A 26,625-nucleotide genomic window follows, 5' to 3' on the forward strand; every position below is an offset into this window, starting at 1 on the left:
TAGACAGTGTTACTAATACTATTTGTCATTCACTTTTAAATTTAAGTTGTAATGGTGAAAAATAAAATTACAGTAACCAAACCTCGGCGATTCAGGCAATAATAACAATGTGGTGAGATACAAATATCATATGAAACTCTCAAAAATAAAACAAAACTAAAATACTTTAACTTTCCTTCTATTTTATTTAAATGACAAATATTTTTTAAAATTAAAATGTATATTACACATACCTCTTTTATATATTTGAGATTTTATTTTTATCCATTCAATTGTTAGGTGACTGTTAAGTTTGATTTTTGAACTCCTATATCGACCAAAATACCCTCGTTTAGCATAATAGTTATTTAAACATTTATATTTGTCAAAAAATAATTTTTGATACTTCAAAAATAATTTTAATACGCTTATTTTCAAAATTTTAATATGCAAAAAATTTTATTAATTTTGATTGTATTATAAAAATTTATAATTTTAATTTATTTAAAGAGTTAATCAAATTTTTCTTCACGGTTTTTATGTCTACATTAAATAAGTTAATTAATTTTCCATTCCAATATGATAAAAACACCAAAGAAATAACTACTTTTAAAAATTGAAAAATAAAACTAAGAAAAAGAAAACAAATTTTAAATTCGTTAAAATTTTTTAGTCAAAATTTGAGAATTTAATATGACAAAGGGTAAATTAATAAATAAAAAGTATTTTAATAGAAATTTTAATTGAAAAGTTATTTTTTTAAAATATTCTTAATAGAGTTAACGGTTTAAATTTAAGTGTATATTTTTAAAATAGAAGGAAGATCAGTGTAGTTAGAGCAAATATAAAGGAGGTTAGAGTATTTTACTAAAAAAAACTACTATCAATTTTTTTTTATGAAAAAGTTTGAGGAAATGTTTTGTTAACTTTTTAAAGTTTTAAAATAAATTAAATAAGTGGCAGAACTTATCACCAAAACAGTAAGTAAATGACAGAACTCTACTTACAATTTTTTTTTTTTTTGGCCAACAAGTTTTTTATCTCCTTAATTTTAATTTTCCGTAAAATATCGAACCGGCGGGTCCAAGTTTAGTCACGTTGTTCATTGCGTTGGCGCAACAGTCACCCGATCCTGAAGAGAGGCATTGGGCTTGGACTTGCCCCGTATAAATTCACAGGGGAAGCGCCTCGTGCACAATTCTGCTTTTCCCTTTCTTCAAGCCAAGCTTCTAGCCTTCTACACAAGCTCTTCCTCTCTCTGATCCTTCTCGCCCCAGAGTTCTTTTAACCATGATTTCAGGTCAGTGACCTTCTCGAGCTTGATTTTCAATCCTCTGTTTCAATTTGATATGCATCATACGAAGGGGAGAATGAGTGCCTGCGATGCGGTTTTCATACCGATTCTTTTTTTTCCTTCTTCCTTTCATTGAACGTTTTAAGGTTCGCTGTTCATGTTGGTGTTCGATTTTTCGTTTAATCGGACTCTGATTTGCACTGCGTATTCGTATTCAAGAGATAGGTCGTTCGAAATTTGCAGGTTGGGCATTCCCCTGTCTGTTTACTAGGTTGATAAATTATCCATCTCCGAATTAAATTTTTTTGGAGGATCGTGCTTGAGCTCGATTTCTGTGAATCTTGTAAATTATGTTATTGGATAAGCTGGGACTGTAAGTGTCAAATTGGTTTTCGCGGTATTTTATAATGAACTAGTTGTAGGAAAAGCAAATGAGCTATACCTATGCTACAACTACAATGTAATGTATACCTTGTATCATGAAATCTCTAGTAAAAGTTTCACTTGAAATGTATTTAATTAAGAGGAATTTATACCTTCGTATAATATATTTGTTGAGTAGGAAAGGTCATAATGTTTTTTTTTTTTTTGAAAAGTAATACGTACATGTTGAGTCAGCAATTTTTTGGGGTTTCAATATGATTTCCTGTTCATAGTTTCACCCCCCTTCCCCAATTGTTAATTGCCTTTTGTTTTATCCATATTACCATTTTGAATTCCTTACATTTCTGGTATATTCTTTTATGGGCTGCATGCCTACGTGAGTGACGCAAAGGTGCTTCATGGCCTTGGAGGCTCTAATTTTTCTTAAAATATGAATTTCCTCTCATATTAATTGGATGATTTCCCTGTCAATTTTCTTATTTGTCTTTTACAGGCTGTAATATTAATAATTTTACGGTCTATTACTCATTACTGCACTGTGATTCCTTATGCAGTGAGTGTAAAATGGCAAAAGGAGCTGTTTAAAGATGTAGAACTTGATACTTCCCAACCCCCTTATGTCTTTAAGTGCCAATTATATGATCTAACTGGGGTCCCTCCTGAAAGGCAAAAATTATGGTCAAGGGTGGTCTATTGAAGGTAAGTAGGTTATTGTATTTGTGATACCGATAAGTGATCAGATATCAATTTTCAGCATGTCTTAATGAATTAAGTATAGCTTATTATAAGTGCTGCTTAATCTTCTTCAATCATTTATTTTCGGGTATGCAGGATGATGCTGATTGGTCAACATTAGGTGTGAAAGATGTGAGTGTTGCTAAGATGCAGTATCTAATTTTACCTTTTTAAAAAAAAAAAAAAAAGAAAAAAAAGAACCGCCTACCTTACATTCTTTTACTGAATGATCCACATAATCTAATTTTGCAGGGTCAAAAGCTGATGATGATGGGGACTGCTGATGAAATTGTGAAGGTTCCAGAGAAGGGACCTGTTTTCGTTGAAGACCTTCCTGAAGAAGAACAAGTAGTTTCTTTGGTACGTTTTGAATTTCAACTCTTTTCCTCTGTGTAATGACATTATTATGCATAAACACATTTTTCAACTCTAATTCTGTCCCCATGGTTAACTGGCTCCTGGGCAAATTTCGATTTTTGCATTTATGCCCACATTTTTTTTTTTTAAAATGACAATGGCCTTAGGACTTGTACTCTTGCAAAACTAATCTATGTTTGCTTGCCATACGCAGTTTCAGTCTAAATCAGTTCTTTTTGTTTTTTCTCTTATAACATGAAATCTCCGTATGCTAATAATTCTAATATACCATATGGAGGTGGATTTCTTTGTCCAAAGCACTTTGAGTCTATCTTTATATTTAACTTCCGGTTTACTGAGAGTAATTACCTTTCATCTCTAACGTCTGCTTTTCCTTTTTTGGTGTGTTCCTTCCAGGGTCACACTGCTGGCCTGTTCAATTTGGGAAACACTTGTTATATGAATTCAACATTGCAATGTCTCCATTCTGTGCCAGAGTTGAAGTCAGCCTTGATCAAGTGAGCTCTTTTATGTTCTAGGATAGACAAGTGAAAAGAGAATTGTTTATCAGTTGAAGGAATGAGAATCTCCAACATAAACTGAATGTTCACTTCATTCCCTTCAAATGCATTATACATGTTCGTATGCAATCCGCATTGTTTGGGAATAACCAATCATGACAGAAAGCCAACAACGAGTGTCAAATACCTAAACATAAGACACCTACACATCTAATATCCAGACATATGACACTTCGCCAACAAATGGAAGTAACTGATCTAATGATACTTTAAAATGATGACTACACAGAATCAACTCCCTCATTCTCAGTTCTAGACATATTCACCCCATCAATTCATTATCTTACATCTTAGCTCTATTCTTTTTTCAACCATGAGTGGTGATAGGCGGAGTTGTCCTATAACCTTCCTGAGGACCCTTTTCATTTCTCATTTGTCTCTGACACATATGATGAACAGTATGTTTTCTTGGAATTAGGTACTCTCATTCTGGCCGGAGCAATGATGTGGATCAGTCTTCTCATATGTTGACTATTGCAACCCGTGAGTTATTTAATGAGCTTGATAAAAGTGTGAAGCCTGTGGCGCCAATGCAATTTTGGATGGTTCGTTTTTTCTTGGCTCAGACTTTCTGTTATGTGAATTGCTGATTGATTTATTTTTTGAAATGTTTTGAGAAGATCTTGTCTTCGAAGCTTCATAAGTTAAAATTTTGCAACATGTTCTATACTATGAAGATCATTATTGCAGTTTTGGTCCAATTCAATACATCAATAATCCAGCTAGTGTGTTCTATTTTAATAATAAGTCTGATTATTTTAGTAGTCCACTATTCTGATCAGGTATAGGAGCCAAGAGTTCTGTATTTTGTAGGCTTAATAATGTGTTTCTTCTTAGATTGATTTATTTTGAGTTTGAAATGACATGAAAGTGTTTGGCATCTTGAAAGAGAGAAGTTTACAAAATATTTCTTTTTTTTTTTTTGGTTTCTATTCCTCTATAGGGGCTATCTCGTTCGGTCATTGTATGCTTTCTTTGTTGTTGATGGAATTTTCTTTCTAAATTTTTTTTTCCTTTTTTCACCATACTCTGCCTCAGCTCATAAAATGGGGATGGTGGAATGATATTGGCCTGACTTGTTATCTCTTTTACCAGGTACTGCGGAAAAAGTATCCTCAATTTGGCCAGCTGCATAATGGGGTGTTCATGCAACAGGTTCATTAATTGGACGTCTCTTTGTGGAATTAATTGGACTGCTTAAATGAGCTGGCATAAGTATTTAATTTTTTTCATATCTATCAGGATGCTGAAGAATGTTGGACGCAACTTTTGTACACACTTTCTCAGTCTCTCAGATCCCCTGGATCCAGGTGATTTTCTTGCTATTGCTTAGCATTTAAAAGCGATTGCTTGACTATCTTGAAAAACAATATTTTTCATGGAAAAGCTGGCATGCAAGAATAGTGAAACTTCATTGTTCATGCTTCTCTCTTCCACATTTATTGTCTGATTCATAGTTATCTTAAAATGCAATTTCATTGTGCTTTACTTGGTTTTACAAGTTCTCAAGGATTAACGTTTCTTATTTATTTTTCAATAACCTCTTTTTTCATGAGTATTTACTTATTGAGTAATTTAATATAAATTTTCCTTCCAGTGAAAATCCTGATGATGTGAAGGCTCTTTTTGGCATAGACCTTGTTAGCAGGTGAACTATCTGGGATTTTATCTTAATTGTTGCTACTCCTAATAATAATACGCAATAAGATGCTTGTTCTTAGAAGTATTCTGCATTGTGTTTATTTATCAATCATCAATTTATTGCATTCTTTGTGAGTTTCTGCTGCTCAACTACTAAGCTGATTTTCCTTGAATGGTTTAAGAATAAAATAGATTTTAAGTTTGATTTGCATTGTATTTTTCTTGATCTCATCGCTTTGATGCATCTGTTAATTTTACCTCACCCTCTGTTTCTCAAGTAGCCCCGTTGTCAGTCTTTATCTCATAGATTTGGGCTTCTTTTTTTGTTTTTGTTTTTAATGATTTACATTCACCATCATAGAGCAGTTTTCATCTAGAAAATATTTGAGTTTGATTGGTAGAACGGTTAATACCAAGAGGGGATAGATTATTTTATCTTAACATACTAAGTACTCAATTTATTGTTCAAAATGATGACTTCATACACAACAATGATTTTTGTTTTCCCGTTCATTTTTGGTAGCCAACTTAAACTAGGTAGGCCATGAGACAGGCAAGCTATCATATTCTAGCAGTTTAGGACAAAAACATGTGTTTGTTTAGGGTCTCTATTGATGGGGGTCTTCACAATCATATGTATTCGTCTCTCTCTGAACATGTGTGCCCTTGTGTGGCATTGTAGTCGATGCTAGCTGGTTCAATTAATCACATTTTAAAGGACACAATCTGCTTTTTACGAATGAGTGAGTATATTAAAATGCTTCATTAGTCTCCTGCAAGTTTACCTATTTATTGTACTCATGTTTTTTAGTGATGAATTGCTAGGATACATTGCCAAGAGAGTAATGAAGAAAGCTCAGAGGCAGAATCTGTTTACTCACTTAAATGCCACATATCACAGGAGGTGAACCATTTGCATGAAGGACTGAAGCATGTAAGTGCTATTGATATAATACAGTTCTGAAGACTTGACAGACTCATTATGCAATAATGTGATAATTATTCGCCGATGAGATTATTTTTCTTGCTACTCTATCCTTGTTTTTACGCTTTGTTGTGATTGATGACTAGCTCCACCATCCTGAATGCCTTGTAGCCCCCCCCCCGGGGGGTCACCACGTCCTGCTACATTGCCCTCTTTCCACCACTAGCTTTCATCAATAGTTGAATTCAAGGGAGATGGGCAAAATATAGAAGTTTAACTGAGGCGAAGCTGAGTGACTAGCTACTGTAGTACTGTGAGGGCCATAGACTAGTGGATCTTCTATTCCTGAAAATCATCTGTCCATTATTGCTTACTTTCTATGCTTATTTTTCACGTGGTTGATTGTTTCATGCTGCCGGATGTCATTGGCTCTTGTGATTATGAAATATTTGAAACTTTAAATTGATCTCAAGCTTTGATACCAGTGATCATTTATTTGATGAAATCTTTTGCCGTTTTATTATTGCTTTAAATAAATTTAACATGGCACAACATAATTGATGTCTAGCATATTGACGCTTAAGGGTTCGTAAAAAAATATTGATGTTTTATTATTGCTTTAAGAATTTGCTCTTGTTCTCAAGTACTGAATAAATCCTAGAGAGTTTAATTAATTTCAATCATGCAGGGCCTAAAATCTGAGTTGGAGAAGGCTTCTGCTGCTTTGGGGCGCAGTGCAATCTACTTGAAGGAATCTCGGATCAATGCCTTGCCGAAGTAGATATTTCTTTTTTTCCTTTTGGGCTTTTCATTTTTGGATTGTTGCTCTTCAAATCTTTACTGACACCGTCTGATGTCGTGCCTAGTGTATTTTTGAATATGAAAATATGAAATTTGTATGATTTTCTAGCTAACTTTAAATATGGCATCTACTAAGTTGTTGCTATGTAGTCAATCATCGTAACCTAGTGAATTATTTGAAAGCCTATGCTATAATTTGTTGATTTTAAAGGTCAGCTGTATTTCAATTTTAGAAGTAGGTAGACCTTAATAAGATCAGGAGAAGAGAGTGAAACTTAGTTTTGAGAGGAATTGTAAATAAGAAAGCTGGTTAGAAAACGCCAAGCAACTAGCTGAAAAGATGAATGAAGATAAGATGTTGCTACTGGTGGTAAGGTTCCAAGAGGGGCTGTGGTGGTGACCATAGAGACAACCAACACCTCCCCTCCTTCTTCTTTCCCACGAAAAGAGGAAATCATTTAAGAAATGAAAAGGGGACAAGCCATGAATGTAAATATCCAAATTTTGGTCTTGTTTATTTTGAGTGTTTTGTTGTTCATGCCAAATTGAGTTTGCCAAGATTTATTTGTTAAATGAAAGAAGATTTAAGTACTGTTTTTCATTTCCATGATTTACTATGCTTAAGGAAAAATGCTTAGTTATGAATACAAATTTCAATGTCTACCAGTTTTGAACTTCGATTTGAATCATTATGGTCTACAGTCTATATGATGACCCATGACATGGTCTAGCAGTAGTTCACATGTGTTTTCGCTGGTTTCTTAACTGGTGCTTTTATGATGCTTTGCATTAGTTTTTTCTCTTTCACTTTATATATTTGTATATCTTTGCTTATTTCATTCTCAGTGTCGTTATAACATTGCATTTTCAAGGTACTTGACCATTCAGTTTGTACGTTTTTTCTGGAAGAGGGAATCTAACCAGAAGGCTAAGATTTTGCGGGTGCGGCTTCCTTCTTGTAGGAGTTTTTTTTTTTGGGGGGGGGGTTGTTGGGGGAAGTGGAGGAAGAAATGGGCTTCCTGAGAGGTTTTTGTTTGCTTTCTCAGACTTTATATATGTTTGTTCACAATTCATAATTGGGTTTCCTCTTCACAGAAAGTGGATTATCCTCTTGAGTTGGATGTTTATGATCTTTGTTCGGAAGATCTACGTAAGAAGTTGGAAGCTCCTCGACAGGTATCCACATTTTTTTTGCATTTAAATCTCATGGCAGTCTCTTTGATAAAAGGGCAATTTGTTTAATGATTTAAGGTGACTATTTTCGTTTTGGCATTGTAAAACAGATTCTAAGAAATGAAGAAGGCAAAAGGCTTGGTCTAAAAGTCAATGAGAAAACCTCAGCTCAAAAAGAAAACGATGTAAAAGTGTCTGATACTGAGGTGATGAGACAAGCCAACTCTATAAAGTGTGTATAGATACATGGCATGAGTATAATTGCTTAGAGTTTCTTTTGTATTGTTTCAGGGATCATCAAATGCAGGGGGGGAACCGTCTGTAGCTCCAATGGAGGAAGGTGAAAAACTCATGAAATCCTTCCACTGAATTTGTTTTCCATTGCCAACATTTTTCCTTCTGTTTACCTATGCTGCTGTCAATAGGTGAAAAAGAAACACAGATGACTGGAATTTATGACTTGGTTGCCGTATTGACCCACAAGGGTCGGAGTGCTGATTCAGGACATTATGGTGCGTGGGTCAAGCAAGAAAGTGGTTCGTTCTTTGAAGCATATCTACATTTCTTTGATATTCAAGTTGGTCTTTTCGAAGTTGTGAAATCAATATTTTTTTGTTGGCAGGAAAATGGATTGAGTATGATGATGATAATCCCAAACCACGAGTGGAAGAAGACATCACTAAACTATCTGGAGGAGGTAAGGATATGCCAAATCAGTTTTAAAATATGGATATACAAACATTTTTAGCGGAACCTATAATAGCTTCACTACCATAAACCTTCTGGAAAACTATGAAAGCTGAGTTAAATATTCCATACATGTTCTTGTTCTCAAACGGACTGATCAGTTCATTTGTTGAGTTGGTTTCCTGAGTTTGTTTACCTTTTTTTTTTTTTTTTGAAGTTTGAAATTGAGCCCCTCTAGATTGAACAAAATTAATTTGATTAGCAATCTTAAACCTTGCTGTATCTTGTGGAATTTTGTTTGCACGGCCAAAAGCTTATTGACAATGAAAGGGATAGTGCCGGATGGTGGGGTAAAATTCACTCTCCGGCTGGCGTGTGATGCCTTGTTGGCCTAGCGTTTGGAATGAGATGACATAAGTGATGTGCAAACTATAGTGTTAATATAACAGATGATTGGCCACATCACTAAATTGAAAATTGAATGACACTAAAAATCAACAACTTAACTTCATTTCTATCACAATGCAATATAGGTTCAGGAATCCTTTCCTCTATCTAGTTTGTGATTCATGAGGATTAATGTGATTGAGAATCACTCTCCCATCTATGTTCAGGTGATTGGCATATGGCGTATATAATCCTGTACAAGGCTCGTGTTGTACCTGTGTAATGGTTATGAGGGGGCCTTGTGATTGTCCTTGAGGAAGCTGATTGTCAGAGGAGTGGTATACAAGATCATTGTTCGTGTTGTACTTTTTATAGTTGCGTTGGATGCTTGTCAGAAGCTTGTCACTTAGAATTAATCTTATTCAATTAATTTGGTATTCTTTTTTAAGTTAAACAATTGTATAAAGATTTGAGTTGAATTGCTATCCCAAACCCCTCCGGGCCCTTTTCTCTTCATGGAATGTCCCTTCTTTCACGATCATCAGAAATTTGTCAATTTCTCGCATGTGGATTTTGCACAACTAATCCAATTCGAAGTTTGATAAATATATGTTCACTTCTTGACGAAAGATCTCTGCCATTGACCTTGTCGAGCTCTTTCTATTTTTGTTAATATCTCTGCCACTGGGCAGAAATTGCATCACAAGAATTTGATGATTGGTAATGTAGAGTGTTACTTGGTTCCAATGCTCAAAAATTATTTGTGACCTTGCCACCAATGAAATAGAGAAGTAACTGCGCATACTCTGTCAAGCAAAGAAGTTTCGAGTAGGAGAAAAAGGATTCTGAGGTACAACTAGCAGTGGATGAAGTCTCGATCGGCAGTGGCTTAGTTTGAAATTCATGGAAAAGGCGTCTCTTCTCCTCAGCCGTGGGTGGATGTAAAGCTGCCAGGCGCGAACGGTGCCGAACATGGACAGACGTTTTCGACGTTTTTAATGCTAAACACGACATTTCGAGCCTTTTAGTGTAGAACCTTCATATATTTGTCCACCGGCTGCCGTTGGAAGCGGTCTTAACTTTTTTTTTTTTTTTGGTGGAGCGAGGACAGAATGAAAGTGAGGTGGTTCTTGCTGACTACAGGGAAGGCAAAATGAAAGGAATTTGAATTTCACCTATTGTTTCGTTCAGTCTCTTCTCTCTTCTCTATGTTCATTTTGATGTTTGTTGGTTGTTTGGAACCTATGGATCGTTAAACTATTTAGGCTTAGATTTATTATGAAGTTAATTCCTTTTTCATTTGTGTCTTGTGCTTGATGCTTCGGTTGATTGTATTGACGCGTTCCTTGCTATTCTATTTGCTTGGCCAGCTTATATATAGTAGACTCAGGAATTCAACTTGGAAGAGGAAAATTCAAATGGGAAATTAGCATCTAGATATACTCTAGTCCTCCTTAAAAGCTAATTAAAGATTCAATTTAGTTTTAAATATAAAATCTCAATTGTTTTGTTTTCAATATTTATTTATTTTGCCTTCAAGAAGTCCATATGATGAATGTATATTTTAATGAGTTTTTATTAAGTGGTAGTTTAATATACATAATTAATAATATTTTAAGAAGGACAACATCTATTTATATAAATAAAAAAAATTATCCTAACATGGTTTTTATAATTCACAAAGCTTATATCCAATGACCTAAAAAATTACGGATTCTTTTATCACTCATGTCATCTCACTTGTTGACAAATTTGATATACATTTATTTATGTCACAAGATTTCCATATCTAGAAAGAAGACGACACCCATTTAATTTGAAAGGCCAAGCGATAATTAATGAGATGACCGCACTGAATGATTGAACTGATAAGCTCAAGTGCACTCAATCAATTCATGCAAAAAGATGCACTTCTCTACCACCAACGTCAATGAATTCTTTTTTTTTTTTTAATAATAAAAATTTCAGGTGAGTTGGATCATGAGAGCTCACTGAGATCAGGGTATGTCTCTAGGCTCAGAGAGCACTTACAGAAGTACTTTCAAATTACCCACCAATAAGGTCCTCATATTGACAGTGAGATTTAAGGATTGCATTGGGTGCTCATCAGGTGATGAGCACCCAATGCTCATCACCCATCTGGACCGTCCAGATCTGATCTGGACGGTCCAGATTTATTTTTATTTTATTTTTATTTTTTTAAAAATAATTATTTTAATAGGTATAAGATAAAAAATAAAGATAATCTCATAACTATCATTTTTAAAAATATAATTTTTTTTTTTAAAATAATTATTTAATGATTAAATCTGGACCGTCCACATTAAATCTGGACGGTCCAGATTGCTCATCAGGTGATGAGCATTGGGTGCTCATCACCTGATGAGCACCAAATGGGAACCCGAGATTTAAACTCACGACTTTATAGATTATGAGCCAACTTTTAACTAATTGGACTAACTCTTATTGGTAACGTCAATGAATTCTAAAGAAAGAAGCTAACCTTATGACCCCAAATTTTACCATACAAATTCTATGGGACTATAGCTAATGACCCAACATTATACACAGATCAAATTAGGGTCCAGGCCCCTGGTCACACTTTTTTCTTCTCACCAACATCTACGATTAATAAAAGTTGAAATATGAAAAAAAAAAAAATTGGCCTAAAACAACGACAACTTAAATCAAAATATTACTCTAAAGCATTTGACTCAAATGATAATTACACATTACTAAATAAAGAGAGGTTGTGGATAAGACTCCAAGTACATGTATGCGGTGGGTATATATTGGTGTGTAGATTTCCTCCTAAATTAGGGGTAAATTTTTTTTAAAAAAATTATTCTAATCTCATGCTTTGGAAAAAAATAGTAAAATACAATAAAAAGAAACAGACTTGAAAGATTGAGATTTTCTATAGTTATGAGTTAATTTTATATATTTAGTTAAAGAAAGATAAAAGAAAATAAATTTCATTTGTATTTTTACCCCTTTGTATCAAATTTTCCCAAATATGTCGCACATAATTGTTAAAAAAAACTCAAGGTTCGCAATTAATATATTACTATAAAATATGAAATCTAATACATGAAAATAAATTTTACAAAATGCGTAATGCATTACTCAAAAGTTATAATAATATAATTTATATTAAATTTAAAATTAAATACACAAAATCCACGTCTAGTTAAATGTACTACAAATTACATGCAAAACAATAGCAATTTTCATAATCAGATCCTCCCTCACTTTGCATTCACTATTCACCCCAGCACCATCTATTTCTTCTCCATCGAAGTATACACATGCTGACATTATCAGAAAGAAACGTCTGAATTATGATTACTAACTTCACCAGAGTTGAAGTATCAAGATCAGAATCCGACTAATGAGGAAGCTGCTGGGTTGAGCAGAAGAAAAATTTGTTCTTGTCTGATTCTACTGGAAGCCTGAGCCTGATGTATACATCGCAAGATAAGACCGCTCGTTGCCGTTATTCCAACGGCTCGAATCTGCATTTTGCGAACCCAGAAACCTCTCTGCATCGCCATTTCTCTGCATCTCCGAACCCGGATCTACAACCCGCTCAACTGAACTCACTTTCGCCCCAAATTCACCCGCTTCCGCCATTTTCAGATCCGATCCATTTGGATTCAGACCCTCCAGAACACTTCCTTGATGCCCAGAAGATGATGATGTCATAAGTGAACTGAAATTCCCACCCATCGAGTCGGTATAAACACGGGTCGGGTCTGCGCCTCCTATGGCCGACGAAACTGACGGAGAAGATGATGATGAAGATGGCGTTGCGGATAATCGTTTGGCGCCGGTGGATGATCGCTTTGTGTTCTTCCGGCTTCCACCTCCGACGGGGATGTTGCGGAGAGTGCCTCCTTTGGTCCAGTACCTTCTGCAACTCTTGCAGAAATGGCGTGGTTGCGAGAGGTTGTAATTGTTGTAGTAGCAGAACTTGGTGTTTGTGGAATCACAACGTGGACACTTGAGCTGTTCTTGTTCCGGAAATCCATGGCTTTTCGTGAATTGAAATAACGTCGGGTGTTGCATTGCACCTTTTTTGTTTGCGAGAATGACTGAATGAAAAAGGATGAGGGTTTTAATTGGTGTAAAGAACAAGGCTCAAAGTTCCAAACTTCCAGAGCAAATTTACAAGCTTCAAAACAGATTGGTTGGTATATTGTGATTGAAAAGGACTTCAATGATTGACACTTTGTGTGGCTGTGAAGAAGACTGTAGGAAAAAGGAAGGAGTGTTTGACTGGTCTAAAGAACAAGACAGGAAATTTAGAAGCTTCATAAATGGCCTGGCTGACACAATACGATCTGAATTGCGCCGCAGAAGCCACGGAGAGTGAGCTGAAAGAAGGAAGAGGACAGAAAGGGAGGATAATTTTCAGACCTTTAAATGAACATCCGATTGAAGCAGAACAGAGTATCAGCATCACATAAAAGCGTCAAAGTAATAAAGGAATAGGGTAAATTCAAAAGCTTCCAAGAAGATTGGCTGGCATATTATACCCCAGAAGGACGTCAATTGCAAGCGCTTTTCTGTGTCAATGGACAGAGCCGGAGGAACAGAGCAAAGGAATTTGATTAGTCCGGAAGACAAAGCTTAGATTTCAGACCTTTCAAGGATAATCCAAAGGTTCAAATCAAAAGTTGGCATGTTAGATCAGAATTGAGCTCCAGAACAGCAGGATGTCAGCTTTCGATGAAGCTATGAAAAAGGACAAAAAGGTGGGATAATTTTCAGACACTTATTAAATGAGATTTTGATAGAACATATTAGTGCCACATACATTAAAAGCATGAAAATCTTATGATAAAAAAGCTAAAAATGTAGAATGTTACGCGCAGAATGACTGGTTGAAAGAGGAGCCTTCTGTAACTTGCTTGGATAGTGACAGAAAATGCAAAGAGAGACTTGGGTTGAGAGGGATGTATTGTGGAAAAGGAGGAAAGACGGTCAGAGTACAGTGAAGATGATAAGAGTTTGAGAAGTGTTTTATTCTGAAAATGGTGAGGCAGAAGGAGATGAACTAGCTATCAGTTTTAAGCCTGAGAGTGACGACCAACCCTCGCTTCACAGATCATAATGAGGTGAGGAAGAGAGAGAGAGAAGTGGGGTTTGCAATCCGCTTCGGCAGTTGACTTGAGCTGGGCGCCTCAGCCTTCCTGTCAAACACCCATGTTTTTCAGCCTTGAAAACTCTTCATGTAGTCATGTTCACATTTTGGAATTATAACAAATTAATAATTACTTCCCTGACTTCTAATGGTAGAACTCTAGAAGTTTGTTGAGGAGCTATCATGGGCCACTCGGCTCGGCTCGGCTCGGCTCGGCTCAAGTGAAGCTTCATGTTTGTCGGTCATGTCTCATGTCTCTCTCAACATTATATGCCTGCCATTTTTTCTCTCGCCATTTTACATCCTCAATTTATTTTTGTATTTTGCTTAAAACGTTGAAAGATAGCTTTTAGAAAAGTCGAAACAAAAATCGTATCATACATTTATTTTATATATTATAAAATTATTTTTTTAAAAATTACCAAACTCCCCTAAATTTTGAAGAGAGCATTTCTTTTTAAAATAGATCTATCTGATCACCAAATTAGACTCAATTTAGTTGTGGTGGCTGGTAGTCCCACCAATGCGAGATGCGAAAACAAAAATATAGCCAATTATATAAGTTATCACTATAGTTATTAAATAGACAAAATGCAAAAAAAATCTCTCATTAAAATATTTATTACTTAAAAATACTAGAAATTCGTTTAATGACCTGGGTCTTAGAATAGGTATAACTTCTTCAATTATATATCTTTAATTATATACAAACTTTTTTTCTTTTAAAAAATTTTGTCTATAGTTAAAAATGTGTTGTATACAAATGAAGAAGAATTGCACAATAAGTTGCACCCATCTTATTTCAAATAAAAAGATATCTACATATAATTGAAAATATATTGCACCCCGTCAAAAATACGAGTACCTAAACAAAGTTCAGGTTTTTTTTTTTTTACGATAAATATTTCAATGGGTTTTTTTTAATAATTTTTCTTATAAAATACTATCTCAAATTCTCAATATAAGAATCTATTTAACTTTTATTTTGGTTCTAAATATAAGATCTCAATCTATTTTTTTTTCATATTTATCTATTTCTTTCCAAGGTAGTCTTTATAGTAACTCTAATTCTAGTCAATATATTTGATTAGTAAGAATATTTTAGAAAAGACAGACTTAATTAATCTCTTTAATCTACTCAAATTAACTAACTCTGAGCTAATATACAATTTTAAAGGAACACTCAAATTATAACTCAAAAACACTTAGATAGAGTGCATTGATAATTCAATAAAAAAAAAACAATCAATGAATTTGTTTTGATGAAATATATATTTTTTTTTAAAAAAAAGGTCCCGTGGTGGATCTCAACTCGCCAAAGAGCCGAAGGACAGGTGTGCTTGAATTAATTGGCGACATGCTGACTTGAGAGTTGACTGAGGATGGTGACGTGGTGGGAAAGGTGGGTCCCACCAATTAATCGGACGGCCTGTGATGTGGATGAAGTATTGAAGGAAGGGTGATGAGGAAAGAAAGCGGGAACACAAATGAGAAATGGGCCCACCTGCGCATTAGAATTGAAGACAGCCTTCCACCAGCCTCCGTCTCTGACGATGTTTACTGTGTCCATTATTCCACATAATGCATCATCTCTAAGCTCACACTAAATGCCTTTACAAATTGGATCTTTAATTTTATCAACAAAAAAAAAGTTAATTAAGCTGCAAGTCCTTATAATTTCAACAAATTTTAAATTAGATCCCTATAGTTTTTTTTCTTTTTATTAGGTCTTATACTTTTACCTTTTTTTAATTAGATCCTTGTATTTATTTTTCTTTTAATTAAATCCTTATAATTTCACTAAATTTTTAATCAGGTCCATGTAGTTTTAATTTTTATTTATTAATTAAATATAAGCTTAATTAAATAGATTAATACTAAAATATAAAATATTAATAATTAAATTAAATTAATAATTATGTAATAAAAAAGTAATAGAATTAATTAATTCAGGAAAATTTTTTAGAACAATTAATTTTTTTGCTGAAAAAATTAAAATCATTATAATAATTCAATATCTTTAGAATATTATTGTTTATAAACTAATATTAAATAATATATACTATTTTATGTTTATATAATAGTACTATTAGAATTTATAAAATAAAGAATAAAAAATTCAGGGACTTAATTAAAAATAAGGTGAACTTATAAGGACTTGATAAAAAGAAAAATAAATACAATGACCTAATTAAGAACAGATGAAAGTATAAGGACCTAATAAAAAGAAAAAAAACTATAAGGACCTGATTCAAAATTAGTTGAAACTATAAAGAGCTGTGGATTAATTATCCCAAAAAAAATTGGATCTTTAATTTGCTTTTTTTTTTTTAAGGGTTTTGAGCTCCCCTCTTCGTGTTGGCATAATTTGTTGTAATGAAGACTTTTATCTCTCCTTATAGGTGACCGTTGGTATCCCATTATTTTTAACTTTTTTCTTAATATTATATGACATTATATAAGAGTTAGTAAAAAATTTAATTTGACCTTAAATATAAAACTCTAATCTATTTTGTTTAACATATTTATTCACTTATTTAATTTTTATATTAAGAAGAGGAGATAGCGTATATATATATTTTACGCATACTATTTATATACATTTGAATTACGTCACTCTCATAACTAAATTCTGGCTCCACCATTGTTCAGTAGCCTGGGGGTGAGCCATACTTGATGTATAAGTGTCACAGCTTGAAGTTGCAGTCTTTGAAGCAAAAGATACTGAATCCTCAACCCTAGGCCTAGAGCCCTATCAAACATGTGACTGTCTGAGGGTGCCCTTTCGAAATCCGAATTGCCATTTTTTTAATTATTAAAAACATAAAATTGAGAGATCCTACTTCAAATGGATGGAAACGTGTTTGGAAGTATGAGAAGTGTTTCTGAACAGTATTTTTTTGTAAATCGAGATAAATTTTTTTATATATTTATTTTGTATATTATAAAAATATTTTTAAAATTATAGTTTTAATTCCATCTAAATACATCCAAATAGTGCTACTTGGTATAAATAACATTTATTACACATTGATAGGAGAAAGCAATTGAGTAGAGTTGCTTACGTAATCGCGGGTTGCATTGAATTACAGCTCAAGCCCCCACTCCCTTTCATTTATGATTTATCCATTCATTGCTGAAGGACATTTGCAGGGTCTCATTTTCATTTAAGGATATGTCGGAGATATTAACACAAGATTAGTTAATTACTAACACAAATCAATACATATTTATGATAAAATAACCAATTTAACTAATTCTATTAGTTTCTTCAAATTAGTTCTAATATTAAGAAACGAAAGTAATAACATCTAATTGGTTAATTGATGACCCAGAGTTCCATATGAAAATGGTCATGGTTCACGGTCAGTGATGTGCGATGGACGGTAGACCCCCCACCAAACAAGGAAAGTTAACTGTGTGTCCTCCCTAGAGTCCTCGTTGGTTACGATGTTTGTTCATCACCCTCAAAGCAAGGTATGATTAATTGTTTTATGAGCATGTTACCTTCGATCAATTAATGTACTTCCTCCATATCTATCTACAGTGCTTCTAACAAAGGATCAGGTAATTACGGCCTCACAGCCGAGAGAAAAAAGAACCCCATCAACCGGAAGGCGGCTTTAGAGCAAGTCGAGGTTATGGCACAACTAATATCGAACCGTGAGAAGCGTTTAAGAATAGAAATGATAAAGCGTCGAAACAAGCATCCAAACGTACTAACGTAGTAGTAATTAAACCAGCGGAAGTCAATGTCAATGTGATTCCTTTAAGAAGCATTATTCTTTTATTCAAATGCCAATTCTAGGCGTATGTAAGGCAGTACATCCTTCATATCCCACTCAGACAACAGCGTAAACTACGTACGAGGAGATACCCTGACTATAATACCGAAAAACAAAAAGGAAAGTTCTGCTATAATGAGATAGGATGAAACCAACAACAAAACGAGGCTCAACCTTGGAGTCAGTTTCCAGAGACAATCTAGTTTATCTGGCAACCTAAAATTATTGCTTCCTCTGTCTTATTACACACAATTAACAGGTACAAAAAAGAAGAAAAGATTTTTCAGACAGTATCAATTTAGAATCCAAGAAAAAGAATCAATGAAAAAATGATGCACTGCTAGTTTAAACTGCTAGATCCCACCAAAGATAATTGGGCAAAAGGAAAAACTACATTTTATCTTAATCCTAGTGGCAGATATTGAACATCCTTTAGTATCTGTTGTAGGAGAGCTACAATCACATTTTTTTTCCCTTCACTTGCAAGCAAGCCAAACACAATTCTGAAACATTCACTGTACCTTCCCTTTTTAGGAGAAGATACAGCAGACTGAGAAAAGAATATTAGGGTTGGAAGGAGAGGAATTAAAGAAAAGAAAAGAAAAGAAAAAGAAAAAGACAGATGCTGCCCATCCAGAAACAAAATCAGGTCTGCCTACCCGGGACTTTGGTAACGGCCAATTCTGGATCGGATCTTTCCTAAAAGCTGTCTGCTACGGCGCTTGTTGTGTGAGTTAATGTAGCCTCCAACTCAATGGGTGTTAGGAAGAAAAAAAAGCCTTCTTCTCCACAGCAACCCAAAAACTGGTTAACCAAGCAAATGCATGTCCTCTTTCAATCATCACCTTTATGCATAATACATGTACAAACTATTTGCAGCAGCACAGGCAATTGAATTTTCGGTTGGATGCCACGCCAAGTGCAGCAACTTTGTAGTGAAATCAAAAGAGTTCCCATTTGCATCAACACCCGGACTATCAGCTCCTGATAAGATTATGAAATATTAGAAATCACTATATGCGTACACAAAGAACATGGCCAATGTATATACATATAAACGCAAGATATTCACTCCAAGAGACACCAACAGAAATAATTATAAAAATTACCTCGCCTTACAACTCGAGTTAAACTACTTCCCAGTGATCTAGCTGGCCTTGCAGGGGTCTGAACTTGTCGCCTGATGAAACCAAAAAGGTAATTTAAAAGATAAGATGCTTCAAAAAGTATGCTTGGTGACAGAGCATTCAGTAACATTACCTCATTGGATTTTTACTAGCTTCCAAGGTTGTAGCTTCAGCACTTCCTGGGGTGCAGCCAAACACACGGAATAGGTTGCTGATACCACAAGGTATATAAAACTTGTAAGATGAAAGTCAAACAATTTCAATAATCATAAAACCAAAGAGGGAGTAAGCCGGTAACACAGACCTGTAAGAACCAGTTGCTACACGCAGCCCATCGCCACTCAAACAGCACTCGAACTTATCAAAAATTGAATCATTTTCATACAAATCACATAGCTGGCACATTGAAATGAAAGCATACATATTACAACTCAATAAAGCAGCAAAATTCAAGGATCAATATTTCTCACTAGACAGGAATCCAACCTTAGGTCTTAGATATTCATGAACCTGGAAAGTTGCAACTGGGCCAGAATCCATATTAATGTCCCATAGCTGCAGCCAAATGACAATAAGGAATGAGAAACCTCCAGATTATGAAATTCTATGCAATCCTGAACAATGGATCGCTAAATTACTTCATCTTCGACAAAGCTAAACTCGTCTGATTTAGAACAGAAAGAATAGCATAGTGCGTAGAAACAAAGTCACAAAAGGAACATATCGGCATGTTCTGCCAAACTAACAACTGTAATGCAAGGGGCATAAGAGAAGAGAACTGACTCATTATAAACCAGCATGTCTCACTTTATCTGACAGTATTCCAGTAAAATTGTCAAGTTTTAACAGAAAAAAGGAATCTGATATTTCAAACCTTTAGAGTCATGTAATCACGACTAAGTATATATCTTCCATCCTTCCCAAATTTAATATCTGAAATCGAAGCAATAATCTCTGTGAAAAACGATCTGGACCCTGGGGCCTCCTGTTCCTCAAATCTATACCAAAGGATATTTGCTTGTTAGAGCCTCAAACACAAGAAACTAATGTAAATTTATAGTGCAGTAGGCTTAAAAAAAAAGCTTTCCTCGATAAGTCCCAGGAAAGGGAAACAAATAATCTTTCCTGTAACTACTCTATTGGGCAGATGCTTGATAAGGGCAGGGAGGAAGGTCAGACTTATTTCTTAGGAACAACTGAAAAAACTAAAGTAAATGATGAACTTACAATTTGGCATGAGTATCACACAATGCTGATTGGCGCAGATCGACTAGACGGATTGAACCCTTCGAACTGCTATAGGCCAACGTATTACAATGGGTAGGATGAAACTCGGCTGAAGTTATAACCTCTGTAATTAAACATCCAAGGTCAGGATTTACCCAAACATCGAGTAGAAACCAAGCTGACATATAAGTGAAGGAAATTTAAAACTATAGAATGCAAACAAAAGGAATAGTTGACAGAAGTCTTAAATTCATCCAGCCAAAACAAAGAGAACCAGGAAAACCTGGGTATCAAGCCCTCTCATGAACATACCAATATGAGGGAAGAACAATTAATCATTCATGAAGCCCACAAGGACCTCACAACAGAGCAAATAAAAGTCACAGTTATGCATTTTTTTGCCTTGAATGTTGGAGAATTGCCCTCCGCAAGGGCTGCTTTGCCTCGCAATAAACTAGGTCAAATGCATTACAAAGCCAGCAAAAGATATGTTAATAATTTAACCCCCCCCCCCAAAAAAAAAAAAGAGTCCGTCAAAGCAACATAATTTCAAAGCAGGAAACCATTATAAGATGCACCATTACAGGGAAAAAGACCATTTTTACTTAATTAGACTACAAATATTCTTTAATCTTCTCGTTCTCTCTCTAAAATGTCTATGAAGTCTCTCTTTTTCTTTTTCTCCTCCTTCTAAAATCCTGGTGATTTTGTCACCAACATATTTTTGCAACAAATTAAATTTCATGATTACAATCACAAAAATTACACATTCAAGGCGAAGATTTACACTTGTCAATCAACTACAAGTGATAACCACCTTTGCTCAATAGTTCACACAGCTACCAACCGGGAAATAAGTATATTCATAGTGGTGGAACCTTACCAGTTAGATCCTCCATGTTTGCAGGCTTTACATCTACAATATTAAAACTTTGGTTGCTAATTTCTAGATTCCACAGATTTATCCGCAAATCATCAGCAGATATGAAAGTTTCGCCATCACTGCAAATATGAGCAACACATCATAATGGCTGATTAATACATTTAAGTTTCAGAAAACCATGCAAGACGCAGAACAATGAGGAAGAAGGAATTCTGAGTAGTGTATGCAAAATATCAAAAACCATGTATCTGAAGTAAAAATTAAATAGAAGCTACAGTTTAGAGCCAACATTAGTCACTGAGTTTAGAAAGAAACGGTGAGAAAAAAATGAAATCAAAATTTGACACTGGGCCGCTGATAAACAAAACATGAGTATTGGGGATTTACCAACTCTACCCAACTAGATAGCCAAACATAAAATGTACTGAAAAAATAAAAAACTATAATCACCTGTTACTTGATATAGAATTGATATGATAATCATGAGCATGGGCATACACTCTGCGACATCGAGCTACAAGGCTGGTCTCATGGCTGGTTACCTACACATTGCATAACGGACATGTTATTAACGTAAACTTATCAACAATACACTGTCAAGGTTAAAGTCTGAAAAAGAAACTGCCACAGAAATCTCTCTTGTCTCCGTCTTTTTTGAGGTGCCAAGAACCATTGCAAAGGGAGAAAAGAACTCCCCAAAAAAAAAAAAAAACTACGGTAGGAATAATAATTATAATAAAAGACTTCTGTCTCAAGCTTTTCCCCTAATTTTTTTTTTGGGGGGGGGGGGGGGTTGTAGATAAAAGCATGTACAAGTTAAAAGAGGATCATAAATGTTTGACTACATATATCATAGTGGGTTTTCTCTATATCAAATCATTCCCGTTAGGCAAAAATTCGTACTGACACCATCTGCATTTTTCTATTTACAAGCTCAGAGCCTACATATGTTGTGTTCCAATAGAGCCTTCTATATACTTCCTCCCTTCGCCAACTTTTGAGGTACTTGAATGCATATCAGCACAGTTATGAGTTAATGTGGAACATTCACAAGTAAATTTATGAAAGAGACAATATTTACATTAATATTCCCTCCTTTAGTACAACCTTGAAATTCATTACTGATTCACCAACCCTCCTCAGCAAATTAAAAGAGAAGGAAAAATGGGATAGCGTTATCCTTCATGATTCAGAGCAACTTTATACCATAGTTATATGTAGTTAGTGAGGGTTTTATTCTTTTCCTTCAGCTCCTTGAGGATGACACCAGCTATCTCTGTAATGTTTTTGCTACTTACCATGTTTAATTAACAGTTACCAGTTAGACCAAAGTAGGAAAAGACAAGATGGGGAAATAGTTATATTCATAATTGAACAACCTTGAGTAGCATGATGAACTCATTGACCAAAGGAAAGGCAAAAGACAGAGTGGCATAATGAATTCAACCAGAAATGCAAAACTACACTTCTAAGAAACGCCTCCTAACCAACAGATAAGATGGCTAGGTCTTCGCACAGAAGGCAGGGACTTCTGTGGTGTTGCTGAGTTTTGTCTATTTCATATTGTCTTTTATTTATAAGCTCAATATAGCCCTAAGAAAAGTCACAAGATAGGATCTTATCATCTGAGACACGTAATTGAAAAGAAAAGAAATTGCAAAAGGAAGCTTTAAATACAACTACCACAGGTAATCTTAATGACGCGATGCCCCCAGGTGGAAATGAGACGTCATTGGTCAAATAACTGTATGATTTATCTGGAGATCCTCCATTTGCAAGATATGGCCTAGGGCTACTAGAATTACTTGAACTAGCAATACTGCCGATACAGCCATTTGCCATTGCTTTTGATGAGTCAACATTCATCTCAGATATTTTCTTGACCTTCTTTTCTTGAACCTGTTCAACACTTCAACTCTCAGATGAAGGGAAAGAGAATAAGTGGTCTACGAGATATCATCAATCATTCAATCCATATTAAAACCAACCAATAAAACACATTCACTTCAAGCCTGTACAAAGGCACAAGAAGAGATTCGGCACTAATGACTCAAAACCTTTCAATTACAATGCATTTCACAGCATCCTTAAATCTACTTCATTTCTTCTAAACGCGTGATCAATGCAATGACTCCAAGCCTTTCGTAAAAAGTGCAAGTGATAGAGGAGATTATCAAATTGCAGCCACCTCTAATTGTGCAAATGCACAGGACCATCTTCGATTGTATTGATGAAACGAATTTCAATTAAGATTTATTTCGCTGCATGAGCTTCTTTGAAACTACTTAATTTCTTCAAAACATTTTATCATCTCAATGGCTCAAAGCCTTTGGTATAGTAGTAGTCAAAACCATCAAAGGACCATACCTTCATAATAAAATTTTAGATCAAATGGAAAAAGATCTTCAACTAACATATGCACATTCCCGAAGTTATCCTCTAAAGGCAAAATTTATTAGTTGGCTGAAAAACCAAATCACAGTTTCTAAATGTTGAATCTGAGTGATAAATTTAAAGTATAATTCAAAAATATGCAACTCAGAAGCTAAAACAATCTTCATAGACAGATACACTGGCGCGAAACAAATGTGAGGATCCTTCAGGGTTATTTATTGCAAGGTTCTTGTAGAGTTCAAAGATAGAATGACACAAAGGATGGAAGCGCGCATAGGGGCCCGCTTCCTCCTTTTCCCATCGCCTCTTTTTCTATCTTCTCTCAACAAAGTCTCCAATAAAGAACTCTAGGATCCATACTCAGAAAAGTGAAAAAAGACGTCAAACGAACTTTCACAAATGTGCAACCCTTGAGCATAATCTATTCAAGGATTAATACAAGAAAGTACTCAGCATGCTACGGGCAGGCATTATTTCTTACCTTCCAATATTTGATGGTTTTATCATTTGTAGATAGAAGAAACAAGGCGCCATTAGCTGTTTGGCACCATCTGATTTTGTTTATTTTCTCTTCAATTTCCAAGCTCTTCAGATAATCGAACTGGCAAAAATAATGATGGTATCACAAAACATTAATATTTTTCATGAGATAAAATATTAAACTTGAATATTTATGAGCCATAACAAGTAGGTGCATCAATAACACGAAAATTATTATTACCTCAGGTTCATGACTCTGAAACTCAGTTTTATATCGGAACTCAGGATGCCTACTTATCGTATAATCCATTCTTTCCAAATCCCTTCTTGATCCTCCATGCTGCATGTTACAGCATCAATCCATCCATCCATTTATATTTATATTGTAATAATGTAAGTCCATAAAGTGGAATCCATCAAAAGAAAGTTTGTCCTACTAATCTGCAAAAGGGACAGCCAAACTTACATCTTTTGCATCTGTCCTCTCAAATAGAACTACTCGACCACCACGATCACCAGTAGCGAGATGATCACCAGACTTGTCAAATTCAATGGCAGAAATTATGTCCACTGAGAAAGAAAAGTTGGGCAGATTATTAACAAATGTTCAGAATATCCAGCGACAATATGCAACAAATGTTCAAAATATCATAGCATCCCCCACTATGTACAGGAGAACTGCACCATTCCGTTAATGGTGTCTAGATACCTAGAGTAAATGCCCTATGATCCTCTAGTTTAATCTAAACAAACCCCACGTCAGGACAGCAATTCTTTCTAGTCCCTTAAGCCACCACTTAATCAAAAATTAAATAGGCATGGATCTAAAATAATAGAAATCACAATATCATATCTGCATAATAAGATAATGTGGCGCAGCTATCAGCACGCCCAGTACTCCTTAGGCCTTATATCATTCAACCTAAAAACAGCCGGCTCCCACAGTCTCTCATGTAAAAGCATCCAATCCATATTCCACTTGATAATACTTTCTAAATAACCGACACAATCCTACATCACCCAGTAATTAGAATATCAGTCAAAAGACTTCCGCTCCAGAATCAGCAACATCACCGTCATGACTATTGGTATTCCAAACTGGCATCGTTGACCAAAATTTGAAGGTCTGTATAGTCAAATGTTAAAATAACGATCTGGCCCCTACAGTTATTTTTCAACGTCATTCATCACTTTAAACAAAGAACTGCTTGCAATACAAGCACCAGCTACAAGCACAGCCAAATATAACCATAAAGTCTAACAGCTCAGCTTCACACTGAATCATTCAAACTAGTAAAATCATGATGCAGGAAAAACTTAGAAAAGCCACCCAGGTAATAAATAAAGAGCTACCGGTCAAGGAATCCATCCCACGCATGAAACCCAACATTGCCCCGAATCAAAAGAGACCCCAAATTACACAATGACCGACGAGCCGAAACAGGAGGTAACTAATGAACCTCGATCCAAAATAGATCGAAAGCACAAAACTAAACCCTAATCCCAATATACACAAAATCCATCGATTGGATCCAACAAGTCAAAGACACGAATCCTTAATACAGCGTATTACAATTACCTTCCTGAACTTCCTCCCCGGCCGTACGTTCACCAAAAACCTGCGAGAATTTCCACTCCAGCGGCTGCGGTGGACCCGCCGGAGCTGCCACGACCTCATCGCCACCGTTCATTTGTCGGGAAATGGAATCAACGGCCCCAGAAAAACACAACTGAATCGGCCAATCTAATCAGCGCATCGAAGATCGCCTGCTGTTCCTACAAGATCATAACTTCAAAGACCCATATGTTTTTATAACCTTCATTGGATTTCCAGTTGAACAATTGAAGCACACGGAAAAAAGACCAAAAATTTTCCTGTCCTACAACCTTCTCTATCTGAGATTTTTCTGATTTCTCTCTCTCTCTCTCTCTAAAAGAAGAAAAATGGGAATTTTTGGGATTAAAATGTCTAAGCAAACCGTTCTATTTAGCGTTGGGGAAGCAAAACACGCACACAGGACAAACACACACCAAAACACTTGTTCTAGTTCTTTAGTCTCAAAAATAGGATTTTTCGTACGTAAAATTTATTAATTCCCTATTGTAGGATAACCTCACCAGGCTGTCACACAGCTACGTGAAGTACGAGATTTGATTGGACGATGATGGTGGTGGTCAGGAAAAAAAACTCGTACAAAGGGGGACGGTGATGGCCGTGTGGACAGGCTAAGTGAGATAAGAAGAATAAGTTTAGAATATTAAGATTTGATTGAATTAAGAAATAAGAAATTGTGAAAGGCCCAGAAAATTGTGGGAAGAAAAAGGTGAAGAGATGAGATTGTCTGAAATGACAGGCATGTCCTTGCCTTTTCATATTTTGTGTCTGCGACATATAAAAAAATAATTAAATCATATTACGTGTGAGGCAAATAAATAAAAATAAAATTTGAAAAATTAAAATTCGGACCTGAAGCAGAAAGAAACTATGATATGACATGACCAAACGGCCGAGGATTGTCCTTCAAAAGTTAAAAATAACCAGATTTTTGGCTCTTTCCACTGAATCTTGTAGCCGTGAGCCGATGATCGTCAAGACTCAAGAACGTTTCTATTAATCTTCTGTATTTGTAAGTTTTATT

The 26,625-nt window shown here is 35.1% G+C and overlaps 3 protein-coding genes across 4 annotated transcripts; 1 reads left to right on the forward strand and 2 right to left on the reverse strand.

Annotated features, from left to right (window-relative positions):
* Positions 1-1,163: 1,163 nt before the first annotated feature.
* Positions 1,164-9,554, forward strand: LOC114715584 (ubiquitin carboxyl-terminal hydrolase 7-like). The gene is given in 19 exon segments (XM_028900445.1): positions 1,164-1,279; positions 2,212-2,328; positions 2,331-2,356; positions 2,489-2,524; positions 2,645-2,752; positions 3,167-3,267; positions 3,749-3,875; positions 4,426-4,485; positions 4,573-4,640; positions 4,928-4,978; positions 5,797-5,905; positions 6,585-6,673; positions 7,570-7,639; positions 7,793-7,873; positions 7,981-8,076; positions 8,162-8,210; positions 8,296-8,406; positions 8,493-8,567; positions 9,172-9,554. Coding segments are annotated over 19 exon segments (1,440 nt in total). The 5' UTR covers positions 1,164-1,269; the 3' UTR covers positions 9,228-9,554.
* A 2,718-nt stretch (positions 9,555-12,272) lies between these two features.
* LOC114715568 (dof zinc finger protein DOF3.1-like) lies at positions 12,273-13,195 on the reverse strand. Its single transcript, XM_028900430.1, has one exon. The coding sequence runs from the start codon at positions 13,010-13,012 to the stop codon at positions 12,386-12,388; it is 627 nt and encodes a 208-aa protein (XP_028756263.1). The 5' UTR covers positions 13,013-13,195; the 3' UTR covers positions 12,273-12,385.
* A 4,828-nt stretch (positions 13,196-18,023) lies between these two features.
* LOC114715578 (serine/threonine protein phosphatase 2A 55 kDa regulatory subunit B beta isoform) lies at positions 18,024-26,006 on the reverse strand. Of its 2 annotated transcripts, none has more exons than XM_028900440.1 (14): positions 25,566-26,006; positions 24,453-24,556; positions 24,228-24,326; positions 23,988-24,107; positions 22,796-23,011; positions 21,563-21,654; positions 21,113-21,231; positions 20,230-20,353; positions 19,877-20,000; positions 19,489-19,557; positions 19,307-19,398; positions 19,136-19,213; positions 18,985-19,055; positions 18,024-18,859 (listed from the first exon to the last, which is right to left on the reverse strand). In XM_028900440.1, exons 1-14 carry the CDS (start codon positions 25,675-25,677, stop codon positions 18,723-18,725), a joined length of 1,557 nt encoding a protein of 518 aa, XP_028756273.1. In that variant the 5' UTR covers positions 25,678-26,006; the 3' UTR covers positions 18,024-18,722. The 2 variants fall into 2 exon arrangements, with proteins under 2 accessions (XP_028756273.1, XP_028756272.1); XM_028900439.1 differs by having other exon boundaries at positions 22,793-23,011.
* Between the last annotated feature and the right edge of the window lie 619 nt (positions 26,007-26,625).

Source organism: Neltuma alba, unplaced genomic scaffold (genome assembly GCF_004799145.2).
Source record: "Neltuma alba isolate B1F8T4 unplaced genomic scaffold, ASM479914v2 tig00011600_pilon, whole genome shotgun sequence".
Taxonomy (NCBI): Eukaryota; Viridiplantae; Streptophyta; class Magnoliopsida; order Fabales; family Fabaceae; genus Neltuma; species Neltuma alba.